General features: G+C 40.9%; 1 protein-coding gene across 5 annotated transcripts in view; it reads right to left on the minus strand.

The window, feature by feature from the left end:
* Positions 1-17,746, minus strand: part of LOC142057449 (neurabin-1-like) — a 43,406-nt gene extending 25,660 nt beyond the window's left edge. For 2 of the 5 annotated variants that reach the window (XM_075093457.1, XM_075093453.1), the window contains exons 1-7: positions 16,973-17,096; positions 14,588-16,455; positions 2,682-2,814; positions 2,040-2,160; positions 1,412-1,516; positions 1,117-1,237; positions 517-660 (exon numbers count right to left, since the gene is read on the minus strand). In XM_075093457.1, coding sequence (XP_074949558.1) covers positions 517-660; positions 1,117-1,237; positions 1,412-1,516; positions 2,040-2,160; positions 2,682-2,814; positions 14,588-16,201 — 2,238 coding nt within the window. In that variant the 5' untranslated portion in view covers positions 16,202-16,455; positions 16,973-17,096. Of the gene's footprint in view, positions 1-516; positions 661-1,116; positions 1,238-1,411; positions 1,517-2,039; positions 2,161-2,681; positions 2,815-14,587; positions 16,456-16,972; positions 17,097-17,120; positions 17,315-17,550 lie in introns of those variants that run through there. The other 3 variants (XM_075093455.1, XM_075093456.1, XM_075093454.1) reach the window with 3 other exon arrangements.
* Between the last annotated feature and the right edge of the window lie 2,234 nt (positions 17,747-19,980).

Consider the following 19,980-nt stretch of genomic DNA (forward strand, 5'->3'; position numbering starts at 1 on the left):
TCCCAGAAGACCTCAGGGACTAGAGCAAGAGATTAGATGTGTATTTCTTCTCTTCCTGAAGAACATCTAACCATAACGCTCGAGGATGATTCAGAAAGGCATACTTGTCCCCCCATGCTCCACCCTGCAGCTAAAGCCATTCTACTATGCAGCAAATAAATGCTAAGTCTGATGGGCCAAAGAACTAAGAGAAGCATCATACCTATTTAATGGAACATTCAGACACCAAAACAAGGAGGGAGGTGGTGTTGGGTTCTAATGCCTGTTTCCTAGGGCTTTTTTACATTTAAATCAAAGAACTACTTAATATAAACATGTATAGTAAAGCTGGCATCAGAAAATTACAGAAGGCTTACATTTTAAGGAATGTTTCCCAGAGAGTTTTGTTGGTGGTGTTGGGAAAACAAATCCAAAACCACAATGAAGGGGGACATGAAGGATATTCTACCCAAACCTTACAAGATTCAAGTGCTCCCCCATGCATCACAAAGAATATTTAAGAAACTGCTACCATACCTCTTTAAATTTAAGAAGAGACTGTGCTGAATCCATATCCAGTGGTAAACCAATATCTTCGTTTTCAGGAAGATCAAAAACTTCTACAGATTTTCCATGTAAATGTGACTCATATGTATCATCATCATCATCATAGTCATCATCCTGACAAAATGGGAAAATCATGACATTCTGTTAACACACACACACTTTGCAATACGGTAGCAGCAATAACAAAAGCACAATCAAGGAAACCAAAGAGTTGCAAAACTTTTCTCAACTAGTTACTATTCCTTTTTAGTTACTTACACCTATGATAAGTTTTAAAGATGACTTGCAGACATCTTCATCAAAGTTCCACAAAGGAGAGCTAAGCCATGCACAAAACAAGCCACAGATGATCCTTTAAAATATCTTTTGGATTATTGATAAATTGGAAGTATAGCAAGTAGTGATAATCATGTGCCTTGATAATATTAATGGATGAAGTGTGTATTTTCCTGTTTTATCCTTTTTTGCTACAATTTGATTCAAAAAACATTTATTCCATTTGCAGAAGTTATTGCACATAGTGGTAACCATGCACTTTTAAAAAATATCTAAGTACATATGATGTTTTACCTGCTCTGTGTCATCATGAACGTAGTGCTGCTCATACAGACATCTCTCTTGCTCTAAGGTCTCACTAATGAGGCGAGCTACTTCACTCTGAGTCCCTGGCTTTTCTCTCCCAATCAGAAATCTGCAGATGAAAAACAAATTAACTTGCAGCAAAAAGCTTTACATATGCTTAAGAAATTAGTTTGCCATACTGCTGCCTTCAACATGTTTGTAAAACTTCCAGATTATGGTTTTGTATTCTCCATTAATGAAAAATGACAAAAAGAAAGTATTATCTCATAGAAAACATACATACCGCACTGCGCCTTTGGTGTTTTTTAATACAGTGGCTGCAAAGAACTGAGTAACTCCCACTAGACTTATGCCATCAACCTCAACAATCTGATCATTTACTTGAATTCTGCAAAATAAATAAATGCTTAGCTGTCAGTTCAAGAAAAATATTTTGGCTTGACAGGTTTTTGACACGACAAGTATCACTTAAAACTCACTAGTATTTATAATGAGAATTTCTGAGTCCTGAGAAATTCATTGCTTAAAAACAATCTCCTGATCCTCAGTTACTATGCATATCACCAATTAAAATTTACACAGTATTTGCCTTGATATTTTTATACTATTTATATGCTGATTGGGGTCCTGGGGTGTCAACGTTATTTTGTGGCACTGTTATACATAGGCACATTCTAAGCTTTTCTTATATATGCTATAAGCAGACCTATGTTTATTTTGCAAAAATGTCTTATATTAAATTAAAAAAACCCTCTGGTTTTTAAAAAATTAACATCAAGCAGGAATGTAATATTTATTCAGCTGCATTCAGCTTTTGTACTTTTATTCACAGTATTTAGCATATCCAATGAAAACAATTGGGCTCAGTTAGAAATCTGTAAAAAGCAAAATCAATTTAATGAAATACTCACCGTCCATCTCTCTGAGCAGCTCCACCATCTGTTATTGTTTTTACAAAAATACCTAGTTTTTCCAGTCCCTGATCAGCACCAACTCCCATTCCAATAATACTGATGCCCAGACCACTGTCACCTAAGGGATTCAAAAATCTAACATTAGCCGCGTAACACAAGACGTAACACTTAGCAGTAGTGAGCTGTTTCAAGGCATTCCAAGTCCTTCCACACAAAGGATATGAAAATTCAGTTAATTAAAAAAAAAAAAAAGAGAGGCGACAACATATTTTCTATTTAGATACTACTTAAAGCCTTTTTGTTCTGTAGATCTGTAGTCATGACTTCCTGTTAGATACAAAGCTTCATGGTATCTGGAGAAGACAGCAACATTTATGAACTGTATATATTTTGGTGCAGATCTGTCACTCAGCAAGGTAGCCTTCCTAACTTCAAGGAAGTATGACTGTTTGAACTTAGTAGAGGCCTGTCCAGTTAAAAGTTCACTAAATTCAACAGAACTAGCCACAAATAAAAGCCTGAACATAGATTCAAAAATTCAAGACCTGAATTCAGGGAAGATACAGAAACACAGTTTAGAATTGTGTTATCTTTTGTGTGCATAGTATCTCTTGCAAATATTCAATGTTTGATTTGCACCTTTTTCAATTTCCACAGGAAACACTTCCATTTTTTCCACCCTTTTCTCAAGTTCATACTCAGCTGAGGCTGCCACAGGGTCAACTTCTTCATTACGTCTATCATAGTCTTCATTTGAGTAAGTACTGAAAACCTAAGAAAGGTAACAGAAAATTTTATTTTAGTGTTTTCCCATGCCCTTCTAAACATTATATAATTGAAATAAAATCAGTGAGGAAATTGAAGCAGTATTTTTAGAGATCCCATTTTCTTAACAACCACCAATTTAATAAATATTGCTGTTGCAAGACAGTTTCCAACTTGAACAGAAGTAACATTTTAGAAGTTTTAAAACAATTCCTTAAACCCTTTTTGTGTTGTAAATCAGTCACCTCCTCTCTGATATAGTTTAACTTTTTCTTTTTTTTATGGACTACATTCCCTCAAATCCTTCTTCCTCTCTTCTTCCCTCCCCCCACACCATCTGCCAATTGCAGTGCTTCAAACAGATGTAATTTTCTGATTTTGCAAGGGAATCACGCAGTTCCCCAGGAAAAGGAAATGCCTTATTACATACATTACCATTTTTAGTAATCACTCCAGCTTATTTCTGAATTGTTAAAAATAAAAGATAAACAAACAACACAAATTAAGACAGAAATCTAGCATGGAAGAATAAGCTACATGTAACAGGGTTAATTTTACTTATCAGCATGTTCACTAATTATATTTAAATTCGTAATTAAAAAAAAACAAACAGCCCCCATTCACCTGATAAACAAGGTTTATCTGCTTAAGTTTTGCAGGCACTGAGTGTTTTACTCAACATCACTGTAAGACAAAGACCAGCTACCAGCTGCAGCTGCAGCAGCCATCTCCCTAATCAAGAACATGCAGTGCTGACACAAAGTTGATTTACACTGGCCCACTAAGTTTTTGCAACTTTTGCATTTTCCCACTAAGTATACCTAGACAGGGAGCCGCAATCGTGTAAATAAGCCAGAATTAACTGTCATTAGCTGTAATTAACATTTTCCCAGTGAATTTATATCTGCTAGTATATGGTATAGTAGCCTCAGACACAGGAAGAGAGTTATTGAAACAGATTACAAAAAAGTGACTCAGTATTTCCCATGGCAACCTTACTGCTTCACCTCCAGACTACAGCTGGAGGACAGTTTCACAAACTCTTTGCCAAATCCTGCAAAGTCCAGAAACATGGCATGGCCATACAGCAGTCCAGTAAGTAAGCAAGATTAGATCCACTTGGCTGAAAGGGAAGAAAGAAACCCACTCTTGGAAGTCTTATGTTTCCCCTAATAAAAGAGCCTTCCTGAAAAGTTGTTCTTCCAAGGCTCGCATAAAGGTAAATAAACTAAACTCCCTTTGGATTATCATACAGATGCCAGTGGGCAAACAACTGGACACAGAAAGATGACAAGGTTGCACTTATGGTATCTGTCTTCCATATGCTTTACAGAAAAATCTGCAAAATAGACAAAGAAAACCATCCAAATGGTCTCAAGTATTCTTACTCCATTCTCTATCAGAAAAGGTGGCCAAGTTCTTAAATCTCCCTCCTCACCCCCCCAAAACAGTAACCAGGATTCAAAGTAGAATCTTCAGGGTTTCACAAAGCACTATTCTCCCTATGGAACAAAACCCATCTGGTTTGGTTCTTTTCCATTCCAATAGAAAAATCAATCTCTCAAAAAACTTGACTATTCAAGTTATAATAGTAAAATGAATTTTAAACTAATGAAGTTCATGAGCGGACAAACAATAACTTTTTAATGGGAATATTTGAGCTCTTCAGAACGAATCAAATACTGGGGCATGAAAACCTCCAAGTTTCTTTACGTATATATATGACCTAGTATTAATAATATGACTAAAATGTTAAAGATCACTAACCACCAAATGACTGAAGCAGCAAAACATTGAGAACAGCAATAGTCCATTTGGAGACATGGACAACTATTTTCTTGATTCTTCATAACTCAGTGGTCTAACTGACAAAGCAGAAGACGACGCAAGTAGTCAACTATCTGCTGAAGAATTACATTAACAAAGAGATGACCAATTCTTTACGCAACCATTTATAGAGTGCTGGAAATCTGGGGGAAGCAAAGTTGCACCATCTCAACACACCATATTACATAGCCTGCCAGCACTAAAATTTATCTCCGGAATTTCTAAAAATTATTAAATATTTTTCCAACTCAAAAGTAACAGCATTGTACTTGGGAGTCTCATGGAATTTGCCCATTTTGACACAAAACTGATCATAGGGATTGATCATCTGCCAGAAATGGATCACAGAATTAAAAGTTAATGGTGGGCTATATTCCAGTGATGTTTATAATTGCTATACATAAAGTAATAATAGCACAAACATACATACACAAATGAAGACCACTAATTTTTAAGCGCACTAGGTCTTTGAGAAAAGACTATCTGAAATCAATTCTGACTAATCCACTAAAAGAAAGAATTCATACTTTTCTTCTTAAAGTTACAGATAGGAAGTGTGTGAGAATATTTAAGTAATATTCTAAAAAACCATGATGCCACTGTCAGGACAAGATAAAGCTTTCTCAAAATCGTAAGAAAAAAATCCACTGACTTCAGAAAAATAATTGAGGAAAAACATGAATTTACAAAGAATAGAGGAAAAGCAAAACTGATATACAACCAGAAGCCAAACACTGCAATAACAAAGAGAAAAAAAGCAAGAGCACACTAAGAAACCTATGGCCCAAAGAGTCAAGGGCAAAAGGCAGAAATTTTTATTGTGTACATGTGGAATCATAACATGGTATTAATCTTTTACGAGACAGAAACAGTAAAGTTGTTGATACTAATATAGAAAACAGAACTGCTCAGAAAATTTTTCTCGCCAAGTACCAAAAGTAATATTAAACATGGTTAAAATGTGGATAATAATAATAATAATTTACAAGTTACACAGTTTAGAAGACTGACGAGAAAGCTAAACACAATTTATCCCTGCAATGTGTCTGGCAGGGTTTAGTCACTGAATCAAATGCATTAGGGACTAAAGAAATTCTAATCTTGCTATTTAAAAGCCACTGCTAGCTAGAGGGGGTAAAATTATTAGAGTCCAAGTGATATTTTTAAAAGATATGCTTTAGCAAATACAAGTTATTGTCTCAACATAGTAGATACTAGATTAATTTTACTGTAGAAACCACACGAATTTTACAAGCCTTTTACCATAGCTTGTTATATATCCAGAAGGTTAACCTAACATTAATCACACTGGATCTCAAATAACAACTCTGGAACTCAAGCTAATAAATTATGAAAAACCCTGCTATCTGGAAAAGGAATGTCTTTTTACACTCAAGGCCTCATCTCTTCAGAATGAATAAAAATAATCTGAATCCAAAAAAGTTCTGACAGAGGGCTGAATTTTTAAGGATTATTTTAATTAAATTGTTAAGGTACATAACTGGAAATTTTCAAATATATACTTAGTCCTTGGAGAGCAAATATATTTGGAGACAGAACAAACTGCATTCTCCACCCAACCCAGCCTACTGCCTGAAGGATCCTACCCTTCAGTTCCTGTTACCATACAGAACTAAAAGTGTCCATTATATCATCATCTTAGTGCTATCACAGAAAACAGAATTATCACACAAAAACCCCCCAACACTGACCTCTCTTAATTCAAACCCTTAACAGCACATAAAAAGCTCTACTTAAGAACTATGTTAGTTTTAGCAGCATGTTAACTTTGTTAGAGGGTAAACTCTTCAGAAGAGAGACACTAATTTACCATGTGTTTGCATGAAACACCTATGGAGTCATAAAACATAGCCCAAAGACCTCTGCTCCCATACTAATTTTTTGTAGAGATATTTGTGCCTGATCAAAAGCAGAACATTACAAAAGTACTTAAACAGCAAGATTAAGAAATCAGTAACTGCCCAGAAGGGCTCCCAACTAATTGGAATGGAAGCAATATCAACATCACTTTAAAATTCTCATGTAATATGTAAGTATTTGCTGGAAAGCCTCACAACACCTGCACAGGCAGTTAAAGTAACACTTAACATCTGAGAGAGGCACTGAAGTGTTAGTGACACCCTTGCCTGGGCACTGTGCCCGGCAATGACCACACCAGTCGGTTCCTGTTTCTTCTGAAACACAAGTCTTTCTTTGAACATTTGAGTTTACTGACACTCAGTAAAGCCGTACATTCAAAACACAAGTTACGGCTCAGGGAAAATTATCTAATAGTGAACAGTTTCAGCTTTTCAAATTGATTGCCTTTGCGACGCCTGGCAAAATGAGAAGTGCCCAGGCGAACATGAATAATCATTTGAAACAGTAGCACTGAAGTATAATGTACACTTTACAGTTTACTCTTACAATCTCCTTCTTCAGTTAAAGTAGACATCTCGGTACCACTACCCACTCTTCCCTCTGTTTCTGAAAGCTACTACAGTTAGTATTTTATTACCCTTATTTGTTGTATTTTAAGTGAAAAGTGACTATACCCAATTAAAGGGTTTGACCACATGAATTGACTTAAATCAGCAAACAGAAATATAGAATTTTTTTTAAGCACTTACACTTTTCGTCTTCTTCAGAAAGTATTCAGAACAGTCAGTAACTGTTAAACAGGTTAATATTATAAGCCATTACATTCAATGTAGCATTTTCTGTTACCAAACGGGGACAGACAGGCTGCGCACACATTCGCCCTTGACCCTGTAGCTCTGCATGGCTTAATCACAAACCCCAACCAAGTCAGTCTGCATAAAGGCGTAAGTGCAGCCTTGCTTCAGTTCTACAGTACAGACCATTTAATATAATTTCATCATAAACAAACCACATTTTTTTACCAGTCTCACTGTTGTCTACTTAATTCTCAATAAAACCAGTAAAATTTATGCTCTAGTTCTGCAGTTCACAGCAGTAGCAAAGGCACTGGATCTAGCTAGAAAGCAAGACAGACAACCTGTTTCAGTCAGGTTATGCTACCTACTCCAGAAGGAGAAATGCTTCTTCACTATCAGGTATTTCATTTTCAAACCCCAGTGAAAGAAACAGTGAAAACAGAAAAAAGTATCCATTCAGATTCAGTGCACTGATTTTATTTAATTTCAAACATTCAGAGCAGAAGTTGAGACGATTCATGTTCTCCCTCCATGGAAGTGGAGCTCTGCTGTAACCTGATGGTATTCCACCGTCATCTCAGCTGAGGTGGCATTGCTTGCTGACTGACAAAGAGACCAGAGACTGAAAGACTCCAAATAAACAGGGTACGACCAGAAGAGGCAAAAACTACTCACAATAATACACAAAGGGGGGCACACCAAAAAAAGTCTGAAAGACTGTGTACAAAGACAGGGATTCAATTATGAACATCCATAAACTTCACAGGTGTCTTGGTACCACCAATTTAGGCCTTGCAATCCGGGAGAATTAGACATGTATATTTATTTAGTGTTCACCAAAACAAAAATCTTGCCCTGACCAAATCTAAATAGCAAGCAAATTTGTAAAAGGAATTTCAAAAGAATAACAGTGAACACAAAAACAGTCCACCTGGCTGTTTTTTAAAGGCCATAAGAAGAAACAACAACAAAATATCCCCGCCATACCAGATGAACTCAGTTAACTAATCTGCAGTAATACTGTCACTAGCAAAAATCAAAACCACAGGTCTGAAACGAGGATTGTCTCACTATACCAAGACACATCAGAAGGTCACGGAGGAAGATGATTTAAAAATAAATCTAAAGAATTTGCATGTTGCCTTTTGGAATAATACTTTACTACTCAATAGAAGTATAAGAACCCTGTTAAAAAACTCTGATAAAAAACGCTGCGCCTTGTGATCTCAAGACTACAAAATATGTACTCGGGTAATAGAGGTGCACTTCTTTTACTGACATTCTTCTGAGTGTTCACCTCTTTCACACCAGAATGATATGAAAAGGAATAATTTATTTTTTCCATCTCTCAAAAGGTAAACTACAAACAAGTTTCAGCTACTGCCTGTTCATTCTTTATCAGTCTAGGTTAAATATTCGCAGGTGCTAATAACAATCAACATCAAAAAAGATACTGAATCTTTCAGCAGCTTAACTGTTGAGGTAATGGACTCATCTCCTATGAATTTGCTTACCTTTGCTGACCGTTGCCACCTCCTCGGTGTTTCTTCTCACTACATCTCCCTGAAACCCTCAAGTACCTACTATTTATCCCCTTTTCTCCCTCCTGTTCCCCACAGCTATTCTCAGAGCAAAACACAGCACAGGCTGGACATGCATAGTGATCAGCTAACATTATAGAACAAGTTACTTAAACTAAAGCTGCAGCCCTGCCATCAGTGGGGGCATGAATCTGCAACTCTGACACAAGTCCTAATTTTCCCCAAACCAGGCAGTGTTTTAAAAATACCTTTAGAAATAACTCTCTCTTCCCTGTCAAATCCACATGAAACTGCTAGGAAGTTAGAAGTTGGAGTGACTGAAAAAGGAGTGAGGACAGACAGGTGATAACCTGTCATCCCGTCACCTCACCTGACACCCATAACCTCAGTGTTCTCTTATTTGTCTGTATTTTTATAGCACCATGAAGTACATCAAGCAGGGCAGCTAGTATGTCACGTAACAGTCAGGGAATAAATTCAGTTAGAAATATGTTGAGATATTAAAGAGTCAAGCTGCTCTAGCAGTGAGACAGGATTTAAAAAGAAATTTTTTGCTTTTTCTGTTCTGGTTTAAATTTCCACTCTACAGCCCCATACCCTGACACTGGACTGTCATCCAAAAACCCTTGAAATGCCACATCAATCTACTATTGTAAAACATACGTACAAAATATTTCCTACAAATCAAAAAGGAAGAGGTATGATTAAAAAAAAAAGCCAAAGAAAGCTTGAGTTGAAAGTGCTTCTTTCTTGAGAGCTGGACATAGGTCATGGAATCAAAATATAACAGGCACCAGAAAGGCATCAGAAATACTGGATATGGAACTTTTTAAAACCAGGTAAATCTACACACAGTATTAAATGCATTTAGGCTTTTAAAAAAAACATTTAACTTCTATGAAAATTGAAATTTCAGTATCAGTTTAAAGATTATCTTTCCTCAAAAAAAAAAGAAATCCAAACTAAAATAACAAAATTTTCACGCATGTGTGTGAAAATATCTACTTCTTCCTCCAGTTAATACCTGTGTTTTTAACATCTCATACTGCCAAGTTAGGCAGCAGGAAATGCCATACTCTAGATGCAGGCAGAATACAGCAGGGTTACTTTTTGTGAAAAGTCACGGAAAAGAATAGTGGAGAGTTTAAGTCTGAGATAAAACCAAGAAGAAAACCATGATGTTAAGTTACAAATGTTGTAAAGTTGATGCAAGTGATACACGGAGCTTCAAAACAATTAAAATCTGTGAGTTACAAGAAACAAATTGTCCTTGCAAGAGATCCCAAACAAAGCATGATGGAAACACGCTTACATTATTTGTATAAAGAAGAACAAGCAGATGACTTCCCACATACAAGTCAATTCTGTTTAAATCTACTCTTAAATCAAATCTCTATTTTCCTAGATCAACCTACATCCATGTCACGCACTTGTTTCTTAATGCCACAGAAGTATTTTACTGAAGTGCTTGACCAATGGCTGACAAACAATTGACCATTTATGCAGTTATGAATTCCCTAATTACTAAAAAAACTCCAGGGTCTGGGTATCTTCCACTAGTTAGTGTATTTAGTATCCCTTTCTCTGTATGATGTTGCAAGTATAGAAGTTACAGTTCAAAAATCAGAGGATGTATGAAGCTGAAGCACTACTCTGCAACATTTTGTTACAACAGTGTTCAGGAGACTACACATTGACCTAGAGAAACTGTGCAACTGCTAAAAGCAGTAAGCATTTACAGATATGCTGTTATACAGGAAATCTAATCCAAATATATCTTCATTTACTGCTTCATTAACTTCCACAGTAAGCAGTTCTATACTAAAAAGATTGAAGAGTATGCCAGCCTGAATGAGATTACCATTTGTGTCCCAGCTATACATAAAACAGCTCTATTCCAATATGCAAGACAATGGCAACATTATGAAGGATTTCCATATTCTCTCAGAAGCAGCTGATACTTGGCTGGTTAGGACAACACACAAGCTATGAAACAGCTTTCAGTTTCCTTATTTAAGAAATAAATTTAAACTTCTGCTCAACTGCAACAAATGTAAAAGTAAAGCCTGTATGAAGGTTTGGGTTTTTTTTTTTTAAACTGTGTTCTTGACCTAACAATCTTAAAAGAAAGTATGAATCACAAAAAGCTGCAAATAGACACTCCCATACACCATAAACTGGATAACACTGCTAATTACACAGACTTACAGAAGCAAAGAGCAGCTGTACTATCTTTTCAGTTTACCTGAGCTACAGAATTTCTACGGATCATAAATCATTGCAGAAGTTAGTCACAGTGCTATTAAAGGTTTTGAGGACAAAGTCTGACACAGTCAGAGGAAAACCCATCTCAAGAAGTCAATCTGGAGACAGGCATTTGTTTTCCCAAAAGAAAGTTTCAAAATTACAGATGTCAAACAGCACTCAGTCATTATATTTATGTTAATTAAAGTCTTTCAAGGTAAGCACATAATTGAAAGTTAGTTTAATCTTTACATTACAAAAGCAAAGTGAAATATAAAGGGATGACAGCACAGTTACCTGACATTGTTTGCATTGTCTGTAATGCTGATTGTTTACACAGTTTATTCAGAAAACTTCAAGACAAAGACAAATTCAGTTCCCTTGCAAATACCTTGGACAGCTGAGTGTGCTTTGCATTCCTTAAAGGCTTCATATGTGGCAACAAGACACTAAAAATAGCTCATGTACCATAACACAGACCCAGTCTGTGAAGTTCTGCTAATAACTGTACAGTGTCACTCTCTTCACTAAAAAAAAAAAACAAAAAAAAAAACAAGCAACAGAGACATAATGTTCTTTAAGGTCTGCAGAGATCAAACAGCAGCAGGACTTAAAGAGTCAGGTCACCCATGGCAAGTAAGAAGTCTTCCTAGATGTCATTTATCATCAGCTCCTACAGAATTGAAACATTTATTTTAAAAAGCCTCAACTATGCTTATTTTCACAGGCACAGGGCAACTCAGAATAATGGACTATTTGTGTAATTATGTTCCATCTTTCCTGAAATTATCAGATCAAATTATGTTCTTAAGCCCTGCTACAGATGTCAACAATTATGGATCTCTAGTGTAGGTCAGATGCAGTGCTAACAGTGTTAGCTTCCTTTTACATCCCCAGGGAGCTCCACAGTCTCCTTTCACTGGAAAGCTTTACCAATTTTACAACTGACAACAAACTTTGAAACAGAGATATTAATCAAGCTCTCTTCGCTGCCGCAGCATAAATACTGTTTTTAGGGTGCCTCTGTGTAAGTTATATCCATTACCTACACACATACCCAGCTTCCCTTTGGGTATTATCAAGTACAATGGTCAGAGCTCCATCACTGCAGAACCTTGATAATTTGAGAACATGCTTTTTCTTGCCCAAACGCCTTCTGAATGTTTTGAATTCTCCAACTCTATCAAACACCTGCTAAACAGCAACTGCAAAAGACAGAGATGGTTTCTTCATAATCTCTAGAGAAGTGCAGAGGAAAACAGCAAGAATGCCAAGGCCAGCCTGGCCTCTCTCAGGAGTGTCTAAGAGGAGGAGAAACACAGACCTCCTCCTCCAGTGGTGGTGGATGTCTGGAATGGCATTCACATTTCAGTCAAACTTATTAGTCTAAATAAAGCTGAAAAAAGAAGCTACTAGGATACATTTCTCACTACGGCACTGCTCTAAGCTGTGGTGGGGACCAGGAATAACCTTTTGCTACCACTCAGGATTTTTAAGACAGACTTCTTTATTTTATAAAGCACAAAAGCTGAAAACCATATTCCAGGACTCATTCCCACTAACTTTCATAGAAAGTATGAAACAAAAAGGCAGATAAGGGGAAAGAAATAATTGTTTAGGCATGAGGAACAGAGGGGAAAAAGCTACTGAAAATGACAAACAGAAAGAGATCCCTATACCCAGCGTAGGAAAGATACAGTCAAGTTTCAAAGAAAAGGAATAAAGAAAGGCAAATACCAAAAGCTTCAATTTTAGGGCCTTAAAAAAAAGTTCACTGACCATATTGCTATTAAGTACAGTTTATTCTGCCAATCCAAATGGGGCATTATGGCAAGAACTAGGCTATTTTTAATGGAAAACTGCTAACAGTTGCTATTAACCATTCATCTCTTGGTTGGGTAACTAATAATCTAGTACAGGTTGGTTCCTGTGGCTTTCAGAGAAGCAGCTGTAACTGAACAGTGCTAGTTACCAAAAACTGAGTTTTGTCTATATGAGAGCTTCCGTCAAAGTTGGCATAGAGATGTCTACAAATGCTTTGAACTAAGTCTGGCACAGACATAACAGAGAAGGCAGGAAAAAATCTGTTACAGCCACTGCTTCAGTAGGATTTCAGCAATGACTGGTAAAATCCTGCCTACAGCAGGAAACCAGCAGTCACTCAACGCACACACATTTACAGTAGACTCTACACAGCACTTTCTTCACATACTCAGTGCACAAATGTGAGGGGAAATGGACTGATGCCCCTCCGGCTCTCTCACAGCCCTCACCAGACTCATTATGCTGTTTCCAATAGTGGCACTCCCCCCTTCAGTGCTCCAGGTCGCCACTAAAGCAGCATCAACTATGAGAAAGCCATATAAAGTCAGCCTCTCTATGGAGAGACTAAAAAAACCACATGCAACAAACCTCATTTTGCCACACCCAAAACATTTTCTGGGGTACAGCACTGGCGTATGTTTAACAAACTGGGAAATTACAGCTCTCCACTTCAAGTAGTACAGGAGTCAACAGGATTTTTGCATCCCTCTGATCAGTAAAAGTGAGTCCTGACTCTGTACAAACAAAGTGTAAAAATTGTGTATTAAAGATGATACTTTCCATTAACGTAACAGCAGAAGGAAAGTATGCTTGAGAAAGCCTGGACAGTTTCCCCACTCTATCTTGGTCTACATCTCCCAGTTGCCCTCCCAAACTTTAAGAGGGACTACAATAACTGAACTCCAACAAGACTATGGGTAAACACAATTTGAGCTGTGGAATGACTTATTTTGTGGGTATCTTTGGTGAGGGAAGATCAGGTACCAAAATATTTTTGTTAGAGTTGTAACTTACACTACTCCTCATTATACAGTCTGCCCCATAACTCCTGCTTCCACAACTACCTAACTCCAAAATGCTCACGTTAACACTCCTACAGCATGTTCACCAAGCCAGTATTAAAAAAAAAGAAAAAGAAAAAAAGAAAAAAGTTATTATTAGAGAGAATTCTAAAGTCTTAAACAAGAACCAGTCTGATATTTTCTCACAGTTAATCCTTAAAACAAGTCTGAAGTTGAATCTGAAGGTTTGCTATGGGGTTTTTTGTTTCTTTGTTTTGTTTTTTTTTTTTTTTAAAAAGCTTTTGTACAAAAAGTAAAACTTAAAAAACTCCTTCCTAATGCAATGCCTCAATTTTAAACAAATGAAGGCAAGATTAGAGATCATGTGTTTGCATCTATTCCTAAAGGTTTAGTGTTCGTGAAAACATTCGGTAAGTAAAATCTTACATGTTTCACTATACTGCCTACCTTATGAAGCTGCTGTGATTCAGAAATCACTTGTGACTAATTCATAACTTCTCTCTTATTCAGTTTTGAATAAAAGCCATAATCTTACACTTTTTAAGGGTTTTTAGAGCTTTGGAAAAAAAAATCATAAAAATTTATTTCCTGGGTATTTTTAACTGCAAAACAATAACAAATAAAGAAGATTCAAATGTACTAACCTTGATAGGAGCTGTTGAGAACTTAACTTTTCGGTCTGGCTCAGGATCTTCTTCTTCAGAAAGTCCAGGAAACTCCTCATATTCACTGTCATACGTATACTCATACTCCTCCTCCTCTCCCTCCAAAATTTCTTTGCCTTCAGGCCCTTGGTTTTCTGGCTCTATATCCCTGTCATCATCAAAAGCTGCATTCTCTATTCCAAAAGCACTGAAGTTCTCGCTCTGCTTTTCCACCACTTGCTCCTCTTCTTCAGTATCCCTCTCCTGCTCTAGGAAATCCTGAACTCGTGTAACTGGACCATCTTTCACAGACATCCCATCTCTTTCTTCTTCCCGACTGGTCTCACTGCCTTCTGTAAACTCTCCTACTACCTCAAAGGAGTTGTCGCTCTTCCCTTCCTGTACTTGACGTCGGAGCGCCTGATCCTCTTCAACGTAATCTTTTGCCAAACCTTCTTTTTCATGCCCTGAGGTTTTGTTTTGTGCAACCAGCTCTGCACCAGTGCCCTCCGTGGAGGAAACCCGGGAAAGAACACTATCAGACCTCTGCTGAGCCTCCTGATCAGGAATACTGCCCATATACCGCAGGCTTTCCTCAAGTACCAGTTGCTCTCTTTTGTCTTTTCCAAGTGCCTCACTCAGCTCATCTCTGAGGATCACTGGCACTTTTGTGGACAGTGTCTTCTCTGGACATCCTTCAGCAACAGCAGATGAATCTAAACTGTGGTAGCCTCTCAAGGGGTCTTGATTTGGAGAACTACAATTTTTGGAAATTTCTTTGGATTCTTCAGTATCACTGTCACCTAGAAAGCTTTCCAACCTCCTAGAAATGGGCCCTGCATTGAGCAAGGAGGATTTGGAACCACTATTGGGATGTTGCTGCTTCAGCTCCTCCCTACCTTGATTTTCAACTTTCTCCTGTGCAACTGGAAGACTCGTTTCTGTATTAAAACTGAAGTGGTCCACCACATTGCTGCAATCAGAAGCTGAACCATGTCTCCTCTTATCCTCACTTCTTTCACATTTGCTGGGGGAATATCTGTCCACTGAGCTCCGCTGTTTTATATTTCTCTCAAATAGCTTCCTGGTCTCTGAAAATTTTTCTGCCAGGGCAACTTTGTCCAAGTCTGCCTCATCGTTGCTACGGATGACCTTGTCGGCAGCAGAAGGCACAGACAATGAATCCACAGGGCTGCTGCAGGGGCTGGTACTTGTATTAAGAAGATTATTTTTTTGGACAATGAGGAAAGATGGGCTACCTGGTGAAGGTGCATACTCTGCTGCCGTGGCCCGGCTGATTAATTTGGTCTCAGCAGGTGGACTGCTTTCACAAGAGGGCATGGAAGAAGAACCTCCCATCTGCAGAAACATACTTTTGATCTTGTGTACTCTATTGCCATAAGTGGCAGCTCTACCTCGACTGTGTGGGTCATTTCCCCCTCCATTGGAAGAGGTGCTCAGCTTCTGATGCAAGCCTGTTTTGCTGGAAGCGTTTTCAGGATTGTTTACACCATCAAAGGAGCATTTGATAGCATGGAAATCAGATTTATAGGCATTTCGGTGTGGAGAAGCACTTCTTAAAGTCCTTTCTCCTTTGCCTTCCGTTTTCATCATTGTCAGAGAGAAAATTCCCTCCACTCCTGAAGAGGAATGGGAAGGACAACTCCTAGGCACAAAGCTTCCGCCCTCCAACACCACAGAGCAGATCCCACAGAAGATCCGAAAAGCAGTCTTTCACTCGGCCAGCTTCCCCGCTGGCATTGAAATGGAGCGCAGGGGGAGTATACGTGGAGAGAAAGAAATCACAGCGCGTGAATGGCCACACCGGGTATTATCGCCAGCGCGGACCGCGGTGGCCGGCGAGCCATCTGCAGGGAGACACAGAGTTTCATTAACTCGGGGCCTTGCCGGCGTGTGACACGAATCCGAAAAGCCGGGGTGGGAATCGCCGCCCGAGACCTCCCCGCAGGATAAAGCCCATTGTGTCCGCCGGGACCCAGCTGCTCCCAGCCGCCCGCCCGGGCACCGACTTGCCGGCTCCGGCGGGGGATGCGGCGGCGGCGGCGGACGCCCCCCCGCCGCTCCGGGCTGCCCGCCCCTCCCTCCCGCCAGCGGCCGTCCCGGGCCCCGCTCCGGCGGGGGAGGCGGCAGCGCCCGGCCCTTCCTGCCGCCCGAGGGAGGCCGGGCCCGGGCCGGACCCCGCCGCACGCACGGCGGCTCGGCGGGGCCCGGGCTCCGCCGCGCTGCCCGGAGCGGCGGGGGAAGCCGCAAGTTTCGGCCCTAAGTTGTGGCTTCCCCGTGGCGGCGGCTTCGCGCCGCGGGGCCTGCGGGGTGTGCAGCGGAGCCGCCCCGGCACCTCGCCCCAAACTTTGCGAGCCAGCCTACCTGGGGGCGGGGGTCCCGCCGGCTGCTGCCCCTCAGCGCTCCCGGCCGCCCAGCGGCCGCGCACACCACGCCATCGTTATCCGCCAGCCGCCCTCCCACCGCCGCCGCCCCCCGACCCGCCGTCGCCGCCCTGCGCTCCTCACGCCACCTTCCTCCCGTCCCCGCGGCGGCGCTCCGAACTGCCGCCCGCCCGCCCGCCCCCGCCGCTCGCCGCCGCCGCTCGCCGCCTCTCACGCTGCGCGGCGCCCTCCTCCGCGCTGTGTCTCGGGCCCGCCCGCGCCCTCTCGCTCGCTCGCACACAAAGAGAGGGAGCGGCGGGCGCGCCCTCGCTACTCTGAGCGTGAGGGAAGAGAGGGGCTGGGGGGGAGGGGGGGGGCAGCGGGCGCGCCCGGCCCCAGGGAAGCGCCTCCCGCGCCGGGATATACCACGCCGTATCGGGATGCGGGTTTCGGGTGATACCATGTCGGGGAGGCGGGCGGGCATGGGGCCGCCCACCGCTGCCCACCCCCACCCCCGCTCGTGGCGGCCGGGAGCGTGGGGCGGGCGCGACACAGCGCCCGTGGGTGCGGGTCACTCACCCGCCCCGTCGCGGCTGCAGCCGGGGACGCCGGGGCGAGGGAGAGCGGTGGGCGCTGAGGGAGGGCCGCGGGTCCGAGCGGCCGGCGCTGGAGGGCTGCGCGCTATTTTCAAAGCCCGGGCGGCCACGGCTTCCCCGCAGGGCAGCGTCGTTCCCGCGTGGAGGGAAAGTCGCGGCGGCTGCCACGACCGAGGTCTAACAGCCGGAAGTTACAGCAAGGCCAAACATTCCTTTTTTTTTTTTTTTTTTTTTTTATTACTCCCTTCCATTTAAAAATCACGTTGTGCTTGAAGGAGGGGTGCGGGCAGGCAGGGCGGTGGCTGCCCGCGCACACCGGCTGCCCGGTTCCTCAGCGTGGGAGGCACGCAGCGCGCCTCCCCGCGCTCTGAGAGCAAGTTCGTGGATACTTTTAGGTGCCTGCGCGGGGCGATCGGGCCAGCTGCCGTGTTCCCTCGCACGCTCCCCGGGCTGGAAGTCACTGCAGCTCCCCAAGACTGAGGAAATTATGCCCGTCATCAGTAGCCTGAGGCAGTAATAACTGCAGTTTTGCAAACAGCATTGCGGATACCCAGGTCTCTCGTTTGTGAGTCCAAAGAAAAGCACTGGCTTCGACCTATTTATCAGTTAATGACAGAACTTGGGTGGCTGTCCAGTTTCTAGTGTAGCTACTGCCATGCAGCGTATATAAATATCACACAAAGTAATCAGGAGAGTGCTAAAGAGCACTGGTAGTTTCCAACTATTTGGTAACCATTACCAAATTGTGTAACAGTTATTTAGAAGTCTAAATACTGAAAGGATTGTTTCACAGGTCTACTACTCAAATCAATGGTGAAATTTATACCTTCTCCCAGGCATCCCAATTGACTTTGGCTTAACTGGGAATCACAATGCCCCGAGTATTTCACAGCTTGATTCAAAATACATGACACAATTTCAATTTAGCCTCCATCATGATTTTGCAATAAAAAGAAAATATTATGGATACATTTTCCTAACACACTGTTATTTTACTACAAAGCAGGGACTAAATTGTTGACACTTTCTTCTGCCTTCTGCGTTTTCAAACATCGCAGGGACAATGGCATTTCACCAAGACCTGCCACTAGTAGTCTTGGATGCACTTGGAAACACCATTTTGAATAAAATTTTAATACAGATAGTTTCAATGTAAGAGCAACAAATGGTTTTTTTTTTATTATTTTGAGAATACATAGGCCTTACCTAGAACAAGTAGTGGTGATCTTTCTCCCACATCCTCCTGAGATAGTCCTTTGTATAGTGTTTGTAGGTTGGGTTGAAATTGCAGGACTTGACCACCATCTGTCATTTAACAGGGCAGCAAGAGAATACTAAGCAGATGTTTCTTTCACAAACCAAAGGTAAATACAAGGTTGCTCAGCAGTTTGAACACTGGCAGAGAACGTTCTGTGTGCTGCTTGGGGAGCCTGGCAGTACGTAGGAGACGGTTCAAGGAAAACAAAGGCAGAGCTCGGGAACAATACAACAACAAAGCCCAAAGCAGCTCTAAAGTGTGCCCAGGAAAGTCAGAGTTCTTTGGTTGGGTGCTGGCTGAAAGAGGCTGGAGCAGGAAGATACTCTTGTGTTTTGAATTCTCCCATGCTTGAGAAAGCAGGAATTGTAATTACAGATGCTGAAAACAGATTTAATTAATCAAAAGACTTTTGTTTCATTACAATTTCCTATCCTAACTGGGAAAACATAGGTTATTTTGGTTAGCTGTGCTGCTTCAGAAGGACAGTATTTATCAGGGTCGATTGGTTTCTAGAGAGAAAAGACTCTGAATTGTGTTCTAGGTGAACCGATGTAAAATAAATAATAGAATTATTTACAGAAACAATTATTAAAAGATGAGAAGAATTCAATATAAAGACCTGTGGAATCTGAGCAAGGAGCCTGGGAAGGTGACGTAGTTTATGATTTCATCATAGCAAATAACTGCAATAAAACCCAGGAAGAGTGTCTTACGCATTCAGTCTGTGGTGGTTTCCTTGAAAGATGGTGAAACAATGGTGAGTAAGCAAATGGTTTGTACTGAGCAAGAAGCATCCATGTTTTGTCATTTAAACTTATTAAAAAAAAAGTTTTGAAGGGGACCTTAGTAGCTCAAAGTCCTAGGGAGAAAGGGAACCAGTGTTGCAGTATATCAACACATGAATCCACTGAGGACAGACAAAGAGGAAAGTGTTTCCAAGAAAAAAAAGAAAATTGAGGGCAATCCTGCAAACCCAGTTGTTCAAACTGCCACTGAGGTACAGTTTATTTCAGTATTCACTCTGATTGCAGAGGCGTATATGCGCAAAAGTAATCCATTTCAGTGGTCATCAGAGAGTGATTAAGCATCTTCTGAGTGGAAAAATGTTTCTGTGACTAGTCTAGTCTTGGCTTAACTGTTTCAAAATCTCACTTC

The sequence above is a fragment of the Phalacrocorax aristotelis genome, chromosome 5 (genome assembly GCF_949628215.1).
Source record: "Phalacrocorax aristotelis chromosome 5, bGulAri2.1, whole genome shotgun sequence".
NCBI classification, from domain to species: domain Eukaryota; kingdom Metazoa; phylum Chordata; class Aves; order Suliformes; family Phalacrocoracidae; genus Phalacrocorax; species Phalacrocorax aristotelis.